The sequence below is a fragment of the Leptonychotes weddellii genome, chromosome 10 (genome assembly GCF_054177405.1).
Source record: "Leptonychotes weddellii isolate Sample4059 chromosome 10, ASM5417740v2, whole genome shotgun sequence".
Taxonomy (NCBI): domain Eukaryota; kingdom Metazoa; phylum Chordata; class Mammalia; order Carnivora; family Phocidae; genus Leptonychotes; species Leptonychotes weddellii.
In genome coordinates this window covers 89,488,944-89,500,197 of record NC_138378.1, presented here as the reverse complement: position 1 = coordinate 89,500,197, position 11,254 = coordinate 89,488,944, and the positions used below count along the sequence as shown (strand labels likewise).

General features: G+C 44.4%; 1 protein-coding gene and 1 long non-coding RNA gene across 2 annotated transcripts in view; one reads left to right on the top strand and one right to left on the bottom strand.

The window, feature by feature from the left end:
* Nucleotides 1-2,731, bottom strand: part of LOC115942375 (uncharacterized) — a 5,305-nt gene extending 2,574 nt beyond the window's left edge. Inside the window, exon 1 of the long non-coding RNA XR_004076978.2 lies at nucleotides 2,606-2,731. This is a non-coding gene — a long non-coding RNA (uncharacterized LOC115942375). The remainder of the gene's footprint in view (nucleotides 1-2,605) is intronic.
* Nucleotides 2,171-11,254, top strand: part of TTL (tubulin tyrosine ligase) — a 34,002-nt gene continuing 24,918 nt past the window's right edge. The window contains exons 1-2 of the mRNA XM_006737316.3: nucleotides 2,171-2,467; nucleotides 5,306-5,384. Coding sequence (XP_006737379.1) covers nucleotides 2,311-2,467; nucleotides 5,306-5,384 — 236 coding nt within the window. The 5' untranslated portion in view covers nucleotides 2,171-2,310. The remainder of the gene's footprint in view (nucleotides 2,468-5,305; nucleotides 5,385-11,254) is intronic.

The following is an 11,254-nucleotide window of genomic DNA, read 5'->3' as shown; positions in this document are numbered from 1 at the left end:
AAAAAAAAAAAAATTTAAAAAATGCTATGACTTTGAAATTGAGGATGCTGGCTTCAGTGAGCCATTGCAGTCTTTGATGTATGGGTAGATGTGAGGAATGCTGTGTTTTAGAAAGATTAATTTGGTAATGATGTTCAGAGAAGACTGGAGAGGTAAAGGGGCTAAAGCAAGAAGAGCAGCTAGAAGACAGGTGTGAAACCCAAAGCACAAAGTGATTGCGGTAATGTTAGAGATGATGAGAGAAAAAGAATTTTGACTTGTTTTGGTGTCCAAGCATAGGACACAAAGAGCAGAGAGAGGGGAAAGGGTAGCGTAAGATTCTGAAGCTTGTTTCTTAGGTGTATGACCCTTAAGCCCATGTAAGAAAGGTCCTTGCTTTAGAGACTCCCAGTCTGACCCTACTCTAGCCACGTCCCTCCCTATGAATGAGACGTTTGTGAGGGCAAGGGGATATGGCCCCTCCCCCCCTTTCTAGACTATGCTAGGTACCTGAGAACCAGAATTCATGGTCCAAATAGCCCAGCTCTTGTCCTGAGCCTGCACTGCTTTCTTCCCAGGTCTGTTCTCTCAAGCGTTGATCACATTGCTGGTATGCACATCCCTAGGGCTGGGCACTGACCAAATGGCAGCTGTTTGTGGGAGGTGCTGGGTGAGGAGATGCAGTCAAGGAAGGGAGTAAACAGGGGCAGGCCATGGGCAGAGGCCAGGGCCATTTCTCCCAGTATTTCCAACTTCTGGCACTGAACTTCTATGAATCTGAGAATTCTAAAACTCTTGGCCTCCCAGGTCATCCTTATCATTATATATTTGTAAGGCGGAAAGATAGACATTTTATGTAGCAGCTTATGGGCATGGCTTAGAACTTTAAAATATTTAGACATATGGTTTCCATTTGTACTCTTGCCCTGCAACTATTAAATGTGGCCTTGCTTTTTAGCCTAACATATTCCTTATTTAGTGTCTTCCTATGACTCTTCTCCAAATCTTCTCTTGTGCTGAGAGTTCACCTATTGGATTGTCCCTTAAAATACCTAGCTCAGTTCCCTTGTTAATTGGCTTGCCAGTTTTTTAAATTATTAATTTGTAATTCCTCATGTATCCTAAATATGGGTCCTCTGGCAGATATGTATGTACACACACACACACACACACACACCAGACATCATATCCTGTTCTGTGGCTTTCCTTTTCATTCTCGGGATGGTGTCTTTTGATAAAGAAAACTTTTATTTTTAAGGGTGCTAATTCACTAGTTTTTTCCTTTATTCCTAGAGATTTTTGTGTCCTCTTTAAGATCCTTAGCTAGTGTAAGATCATAAAGATTTTCTCTCGTGTTTTTCTGTTAAAAGCTTTATTGCTTTACTTTCATATTTAGATGCATCAGCTCACAATGAATCTGCAACTGATTTTGTGTGTGACAAAGGTCAAGATTAATTTTGTTTTCCAAATGTATATGACCCAGCTTCATTTATTGAAAAGTCCATCCTTTTCCACACTGATCTGCAATGTCACCTTTGTTATGAACCAAGTGACTATAACTATCAATCGATAGATAGATACCTTTCCTTTGGTCTTCTTGTCTCTCCTGTGCCCAAACCATACTTTCTTAATCACTGTAGCTTTGTACTTAAATACTATAACTTTTATAGGTCTTGATATCTGGTAGTGTAAAGTCTTCCAACTTTCTTCTTCAAGATTGCTTTTGTTATACTTCGACCTTTGCACTGCTGCACAAATTTTAGAACTGCCTTTTCAATTTCCCTTCCGCAGACATGGGATTGTGCCTTGGAACGTTTCATTTTTATCCATAAATCGTCCCTTTGGAACAGTGGGGGTGGGAGGGGAAATCCTCCGCTGGCACCGTCCCCTGGCTGGGACCCGGGACTCAGTGGGACGCGCGCAGTCTCCGGTCTCCCTCGGTCGCACATTCCCAACGCTGCGCCAAAGCCGCGCTCGCCCCCGCCAGCCTCCGGGAGAAGCCCCCGCCAGCCTCCGGGGAGCCCCCACCAGGGCCCAGGACGCTCTGCGGAGCCGCAGCGAACACCCGCCCCACCCACCCCGGCCCGGGCGGGGGCGGCCGCGCGGCATCACGGGGCGGAGGCGGGGCCGCGCCAGGAGTTGATGGAGGGGGAGGGGGCGCGGCCTCCGGCATGACGCGCGGGCGCCCGCGCGCGGCGCCACCGGGACCTTAGTGGCTCCGGGAGCCGGCGCGGCGGCGGGCGCCCGGGCGGGTTCCGCGCTGAGCCGCCACCTCGGCCGGCTGGTCCCTGCGGCGGCGGCCCGGGCGGCCCGGGCGCACGGCCCTTCGCCATGTACACCTTCGTGGTGCGCGACGAGAACAGCAGCGTCTACGCCGAGGTCTCGCGGCTGCTGCTCGCCACCGGCCACTGGAAGAGGCTGAGGCGCGACAACCCCAGGTTCAACCTGATGCTGGGCGAGAGGAATCGGCTGCCCTTCGGGAGACTGGGTGAGCGCTTCCCCGTCCCCGCCCTCCCGCTCCTCCCACGGCCCGTTAGCACCAGCGCTTTTGTCTTAAGGTCATAAATCTCCCTCTCCGTCGTTCCCCGGGCAGAGAGAAAATGGATCCATAAAGGTCTAAACCCACCGCTTTGCATGCCTTCTCGTCCCGTAAATCGGATTCGGGGCCGCCGCTGCCCCCGGACAATGGCGGGTCCCTGCAGCCCGGGGGGCGTCGGCCGCGCGCTCCCGCACTGCCCCGGCCGGACGCCCCCAAAACGCGCGGGGCCGAGCTGGGGCGGGGCCAGGTCCCACCGAGCCGCCGAACGACCTCAGGCTGGAGTCTTCTTGCGAATTTTCTGCACTGAGGATTCCACCCTGCCTGATGTTGGAGCGGGAGGGATCCTTGTGTGTGTTGAAAACCCTGAGGATTCAGCTCCCCGAAGGCTCAGATAAGCTGGGGATTTGTAAGAGACCTCCGGATTCCAAAAGCAGGAGTTTCAGAAGTAAGCCAAGCCAGGGAGATCTTTCCTTAGCTTCCCCAAAGAATGTGTTTCCAAAGTTGTGTGTTGAATGCAGATTTTACAGGGCACTGGCTTCACCCTGTGTCCCACTTCTCCGCCCTGCTCATCCCGAGGGAGTTACCTTCACTCACATGGTTGATGCTGGCTTGGCATCACATCCACATCCATATCCACATCCTCGCGTATAGGGAGGGGCAGGGAAAAGGAGAGGACCAGCAGCTCCTATCTAGGTGACGTAATCCAGAAGTTGTGCAGATCACTTCAACTTACAACCCATTGACCTGAACAGGCTCGTGGCTTCTCACTGCGCAGTCATCCCAGAGATGCAGCCTCTCTCACAGTGGCCATGTTCCTTGCCAAAATTCTCTTGGGGTGGGGACCAGATCGAATTGCCAAAGACAGGAGAGGAGAATCAATAATGAGGAAAAGTCATCTCTGCCGTGGAGGGCAACCCAGAGAGAGCGGTGTTCAATGTCCAGCAGAGGACACAGTTTTTAGAAATAGGTGTGGTCAGAGGGTGGAGAGGTTGAATGGGCAGATTGAAAACAGGCCATTGGGAACTGACTGGCCACTGGTGAGCTGCTCTTAGGGCCTTTGGGTGGGGGGTTGTACAGTTGTAGTGATTTCAGGAATGAAGGGTGTTTAGCATAGCCTTATGGAAATTTTTAGTTTGGAATGGTACCATGGACAACTTTTTATTGTTCTACAAATTTAGGATGTATGTATGATGGAGACTCCATGGAGGGGCTGATTCCAACCCCCAGAAATCTGGGACTACAGGGAATGTGCCTGGAGATTCCCTTTGGTTAACCTGTCTCTCCAGGAAGCCCTCAGCAAAGAGAATACCTTCCCTGAAAGAAGAACTACCTATAGTTGAGAACATGTATTTCCTCTTGCTTTTGCATTTCCCTGCCCGACTGACTTATTTTCCTCTGTGGAAAGTCTCTGGGGGGCTGGAGCAGGGGTGGTTGGCATTGCTAAGGTGCTAGGACTAGGGGGAAGGAGCAGAAACTTACAGGGTTCAAAACCTAAACAGGTACCACAGAGTCTACAGATGACAAGTAAATATTTGTTTTTTATGGAAAAGAAAACAGCGTCCCACAGCCATATGGTTATATGTCTTCACTGTTAGGGATATTTAGTTTTTGCTTAAAGTTTGAAACCCAAGGAGATGGCTTATAGAGCCAGGTAAAGTCTCAGGAATGCTGGTGCCATGGAGATGAGAAGGTAGGCAGTTGAGGTATGAGCCAGGTTCATCTGCCCCAGGGAGACAATGAGAGCTAGTTAGTGCCTAAATATTTTTATTTAATTATATGCTATTCTCAGATGTATCCTTCTTACCTCTGGCATCTTCTACTCAAACTCCCTTTGTTTGGTTTTACTTTTTTTAAAAAAGATTTTATTTTATTTATTTGAAAAAGAGCGAGTGAGAGAGAGAAAGAGCATGACCTGGGGGGGAGGGGCAAAAGGAGAGGGAGAAGCAGGCCCCCCCTACGCTGAGCAGGGAGCCGGATGTGGGGCTCCATCCCAGGACCTTGGGATCATGACCTGAGCTGAAGGCAGACGCCTAACTGAGTGAGCCACGCAGCGCCCTGTTTGGTTTTACTTTTATTTCTGTTGCTGGAAATTCAATGCATTTTGTTAGGATTTTAAACAAAAGTGGAGGCTTTTGTTTTGTTTGTATCCTTTCTGCTCTATTTTATAGAGGAGGGGACATGCAGTAAGATTTACTGAAGATGAGTTTCTCTGTGGAGGATACACAGAAGAAAGTCCTCAGGGCTTCTGATTTTATAGACATGGCTTCTCCACACCTTCGTTCACCTCTTGTGGCTCTCCTAGAAGCTCGCAGAGGTAGACATGCTTGAGAACAGCAATAGCATAGTTCTACTGCCCTCCCTGATGGCTGTAGAAAAGCAAGGTTAGGGGTGTCAAAGCATGACTGTTAAAGTTGTATTGTACAGAAATTATTAAATCCCTCTGTGTTAAGCCAAGAATGGGGTGGGTGGGGATCAAAGAGAGGTGAAATAGAAAATACTCTTCCACCCTAAGAAGAAAAAACAACAGCAGCAGTGGTCTTTGGCAGACCTGGGAGGTTGATACCTTAATATCCACTGTGGGGCGGGGGAGGGTTTCCAGTGCCATGCTGCGGAAGGGGAATACAGGTAGGTGCAGGGCGACAGCATGTTCCATTTCCGCCAACCAGTCCTGAAATGGGAGGAAGAAAAGCTGGGCATGACACAGCTGTTCTCTCCTACATGCTGGTGCTGACATTGTCATTTCCCACCTGTCCTCTTTCCCTTCTGAGCCTTCTCTTTCCTTTGTAGGTCACGAGCCTGGGCTGATGCAGTTGGTGAATTACTACAGAGGGGCTGACAAACTGTGTCGCAAAGCTTCTTTAGTGAAGTAAGTGTTTAAGCTCCTTTCAGTGTATTACATAAATGTTTTTAGCTTTCATCCTGAAGCAACTTAAGCAAAAATGTGGGATTTTTTTTTTTTTAAAGGATAAAAATACTTTTATCTAAAAAGCCAATGATACTAGTTCTGGAGCATCCTTTGTGCTACTTTGATTGCAGTCTAAAACTTTGCTGTTTGTGCTTGATAAAGCCTGTCTGTCTCCTAGGTGAGGCTCCTGAGAAGCAGAAGGGGAAGCCAGGTTTCTTGTGTGGGTGATTGATGGGGGGAAGAAGTGGAGCTCCTGGGAGAAGCTCACTTGTGGTGGGGGGAGGCCAGACAGCAGGAGAAGAAGCCAAGCAAAGGTGCGGTTTCAGCTGAAGTCTATCCTCAGCCTGACTCCATGGTGCTCAGGAGTTAAGGGTACCTCAGAGTTGAGACAAGAGGACTTGGCTTCTGTCCTCCAATCTCAGGCACTGGCTGTAGGGAGGAGTGAAAAATGTAGCCCACCCCCCATTTCTGGGCAGGGCCTAGACCCTGGAGAAAAGGCATGCATAAGCTCTTGGGAGCCACCTCATAGCAGCCAGGGGTCCCCTCAGAAAGGACACCCGGGCAGCGTCTAACAGTAGCTGCTACACCGGCCCATCTCTGAGCAGTGCAGTTACGGCGAGGTGTCGGAAGAACGGTGCTGTAAGGTGGAGGGAAGCAGTATTAGACAGTGATTAAGATCTAGGATCAGAAGCTTGTGTTTTAATCCCAGCTCTTCCTCTTCTTAGCTGGGGCAAATTTCCTCATTCCTCCGAGCCTTAGAATCTACCTCGTAAGGTGGCTGCAAGGATTAAATGGGGCGACAATGTAAAGCGATAAATAGTATTTGACTCTGTGCCTTAGTTTCCTTTTCTATAAATAAAATGGGGGTAGTAATAGTAATAGTAACTGCCTCAGGGTTGTTGTAAGAATTGATCGAGTTAATTTGTATACTGGCTTTGAGTAATGTCTTTCTCATAGTTCACACTACATAAGTAAAAGCTCTTCTTCTTACTATTATGGCTGTCACTGCTATGACTGTTTTCATTTGAGTAGGGAAAAACTGGGTAGTGCCCCTAAAATTGGGGCTGTAACAGGTCTCCAGTATTCTTTCCATGATGACCAATGAACATGTGTGTGTAGCCAAACAAATCACTTGGGGAAGAAGATACTGGAAGATATGACTCAATGTAAATGCTCTTTTCCCCACTCACATTTCTCTCTGGGCTCCATCTATTTACTAGGTTGGGTGTTCATGGCATTATTTTCCCCTTTTTGTTTACACTCTCTGGCCCCAGTAATGTATGTATCCACTTCTCTGTGTGATGGATTTTCATAATTCAACAGCTACCCCTAAAGGTGAGCAAGGCTTTGTGAAGTCCTGTGATTACATTTTTTTTTGAAGATGTTATTTATTTATTTGACAGAGAGAGGGAGAGTGCATGCACAAGCAGGGGGAGGGGCAGAGGGAGAGGGAGAAGCAGGCTCCCTTCTCAGCAGGGAGCCTGATGGGGGACTCCATCCCAGGATCCTGAGATCATGATCTGAGCCGAAGGCACATGCTTAACCGACTGAGCCATCCAGGTGCTCCTTCTTATTACATATTCACATACTTAGAATGCAAAAGATTGTTTCACCAGGACTAAGAGTAGAAGTGGGACATGATTGTTTATTTAGATTATTCGTTTAGAAAATTTTTTTTTTTTTAAGATTTTATTTATTTATTTATTTGAGAGAGAGAGAGAGCGCAAGAGGGGGTAGGGTTAGAGGGAGAACCAGACTCCCCGCCGAGCAGGGAGCCCGATGTGGGACTCGATCCTGGGACTCCGGGATCATGACCTGAGCCGAAGGCAGTCGCTTAACCAACTGAGCCACCCAGGCGCCCTCGTTTAGAAAATTTTTAAAAAGGTGTATTCAATCTTTTTTCTACTATGATTTTTTGATCTGAACATAAAGGTAGAATTTAGCTTTTATAAGTATGAACAGAGGATGCTGTAAAATATATATATATATATATATCTAACATTCTACATATTTGCGTAGTTAGCAGCTACAAAGTGGACTCAGTGCATAGCTGGAGTCATGATCGGGTCTGAGTAGGTATCTGGATCTCTGTGACCCTGGGCAACGCCACTCTGGATCCCAGTGACCCATCTGTAAATGTGGATGGTGGTGATCATACTTGCTCTGTGCCTTCTGTGGCATGTGACATGGTCTGTGATTGCACCTTGTAAATGGTGACATGACTTATGCAGGCTGGGGCTTGTCATCATCCACATAAGCTTCCTTCATTCTCTCAGGTGTCCTGCAAGGGATTGTGGTAGTTCCAGGAATTGATTGTCCCTTTGTCATTTTGTCTCATAATTTTGTATGGCTCTAAAGGGCTCCAGAGAGTTAAGAATGTAATTTTCTCATTTTAATGTGGGACAAAATGGCAGCTCCTGGAGGACAGCTGGGTTGCCCGTGGCCATAGCAGTTAGTGTTGAGCTAAGACAGTTCTAATCTGTACAAATGGGACCCATGGGCTGTGTGACTGGGCATCCCTTACAGGGCTTCCCAGAACCTCGATAGGGTTCTCCGCTGGACCATTTACAGCAAGTCCCTTCCTCCTGATACTTCAGGGAATTTCAGAAATTCATCAAGGCCCTGAGGCTGTAGTCTCAGAGCCCTGAATGGCTTTTCTTCTGACCCAGGGTGGAGGCTTTCTTTCCCTACTGTGAGTTTTTCTCCCTTGTATATATAAATAAGTCTCCTTTTGTGATTTCTTTTCAAATGGGCTTATGAGGAAATGCAGCAATTGCAGAGGATGCTGTCCAGCAGAAATAGAATGCTAGCCACGTGTGTAATTTTAAGTTTCCTAGTGGTCACATTAAAATAAGTACAAAGAAAGAGGTGCAGTTTATTTTAATAATATATTTTATTTGACCAGAAAAATCCAAAATAATGTTTGACATGATATTAATATAAAAAACAATGCGCGATATTTTATGTATTTTATTTTCATTCTGAGTCTTCAAAATCTGGTGTACATTTTTCATTTTTGGAACATCTTAATCCAGACACTAAATTTTCATCTGAAACACTTGCCCTGTATTTAGATTTCATAAAAATTTATAGTTGAAAAAGTAGATTTAATACTTAAGTTGTTCCCACGTAAACTTTTTCAGTAACTGAATGAAAAATCCTTTTTCCTGTCATAGTCACATGCACATTGACAAAATTGGTTCATATTTTTAGAAGAGTTGACTTGACTTTTCAAAACTATGTCCAAGTTAAGTAAATTTGCTAACTCTTGTGTCAACACAGTATTATTAATATCAAATTCAAAAGACATATTGAATAAATTGAAAAGAAATTCTAAATATAGCAATATCAACAAAGTGTTCTTCAAACTGTTCTTTAGTTTTTGCAGCCAATTTACATAATGCTATTTCAACTTAAATCTACATGTTGAGTCATGTTATAAAAATACGTAAAATCGTTATTGTCGACTTGTATTATGAAGTTGAAACATAAATTTTCACACTTGTCTGGTTAGGTCATAAGTAACATCTTCTTTTCCCTTCCTTGGACCTTTAAATTTAGCTTGATCATATGCAGTGTGGATATCGGTGAGAAAATGTCAATCCCACTGCCATGTTTTATCTTTGATTATTGGGTGAAATAATTATTTCTTGATTTGGGAAGCATTTTCTTTTATTGCAAGGAAATCTGATTTGGAGTTGACAATACAGTGAATTGTAGAACTTTATCTCTCAATCAGTGAACACCAGCAGAGAACACAGAATCATTAAATTCATTGTCTTCTGTTTCTTTCAACAGTTCCATACTGTGGAATCATTGTAGCATTTGCAAGTATATACTAAAGCTTTTCAACAACTGTATCCATGATAGTTTTCATAGAGCTGGCTTCAGAAAACTGAGTGCAAGTGTTTCCAATATGTAACATACAGTACAATGAAGCAATAAAAGAATCATCAGTCTGTTAAAATCCCAGTAAGTCAGATTTCAACCCAACCTAGCTGAAGTACTGTCACGATAGAAATTTTCACATATAGGTGAAATTCTTCTTTGACAGATGTAAAAGATTAAAAAAATATCTACACCATAAGGTTAATAGTTTTAAGGCTACAATTCAGTAATATTTTTTCATGTATTTGAAAATTCTTTGAGACAGAACATACCCAAAGTATTAATTGGGCAACATCTTGTGTCATAGAACTCAACTAAAACTAAAGAAAAATATTTAAGATTTTTTTACTTTTGAATCAGTCTTTGATATTATTAGAAAGGTTTTATACTCCTTGGGCAATGTTTGTGACTTAGCCAAAGACTGTTCACTTTTTGTAAAATATCTTTTTTACTCTTTTCCTCAGAATATTTCCTCTAACTGTATTTCTATCTAAAATGGTTTTTTTTTTTTTTTTTTTTTAAGATTTTATTTATTTGAGAGAGAGAACATGAGGGGGGAGGGGGACAGAGGGAGATGCAGAAGCAGACTCCCCACTGAGCAGGAAGCCCAATGTGGGGCTCCATCCCAGGACCCCGAGATCATGACTTGAGCTGAAGGCAGACACTTAACTGAATAAGCCACCCAGGTGCCCCTAAAATGGTTTTCTTTTGGGGTGCCTGAGTGACTCAGTCAGTTGAGTGACTCTTGGTTTCAGCTCATGTCATGATCTAAGGATCGTGAGTTCGAGCTCCTTGTTGGGTTCTGTGCTTAATGGGAAGCTGCTTGAGATTCTCTCCCTTCTTGCCCCCTGTGTGTTCACACACTCGCACTCTCTAAAAATAAATAAATCTTGGGGCGCCTGGGTGGCTCAGTCGTTAAGCGTCTGCCTTCAGCTCAGGTCATGATCCCAGGGTCCTGGGATCGAGCCCCGCATCAGGCTCCCTGCTCCATGGGAGGCCTGCTTCTCCCTCTCCCACTCCCCCTGCTTGTGTTCCCTCTCTCGCTCTCTCTCTCTCTGTCAAATAAATAAATTTAAAAAATAAAATAAATAAATCTTTAAAAAAAAAAAATGGTTGTCCTTTTTGTGCAAGAATCCATGTCATTTTATCACTGACCGGAGTTACAAGCTCAAAGCCTGTTGAAATTTTGTTTAAAATTTTTTTGTAAGGTATTTAATTCTGATTTCAGCCACAGATTTCACTGATTTTTTTTTTAAGTTTTTATTTAAATTCCAGTTGGCTAACATAGGGTGTAATATTAGTTTCAAGGTGTACAAGTTAGTGATTCAACACTTACATACAGTCCCTGGTGCTCATCACAGCAAGTGTACTTCTTAATCCCCATCACCTGTTTCACCCATCCCCCCACCTTCCTCCCCCCTGGTAACCATCAGTTTGTTCTCTGTAGTTAAGAGTCTGTTTCTTGGTTTGTCTCTCTCATTTTTTTGTTTTTGTTTTGTTTGGTTTGGTGGTTGAGAGGAAACTGCTTATGAAATTCACTATGTATTTGCTGAAAATGCCTCCTTTGTACAGCAGACAAACTCTTTCATTTTACTCTGCTATAGCAAGTTGCAATTGCCATTCATTATGAAATTTCTGACATACCTTCTGCCAGTTCTTTTTTTTTTTTTTTCTTTACTGTTCTGGTCATAGTTCTAGCTTTGGCATCCTCACTCAGTTCTCCATCAATCTTTGATTAAAAGATAAGAAGAAGAACCAAAAACTGAGAGAAGAAGAAATAGCTTACACTATCTAACAAAGCCATGCTAAATGCATATCTGCTATACGCCAGAAATGTGCTGGAGGATGTGTTCATGAAGTTGGTTGTCAGGTTAAGAGCTGATAAAGGAATTCCAGCAATGAAGATGTGGATAATACACAAACTCAAAGGGAATAAAGCTATC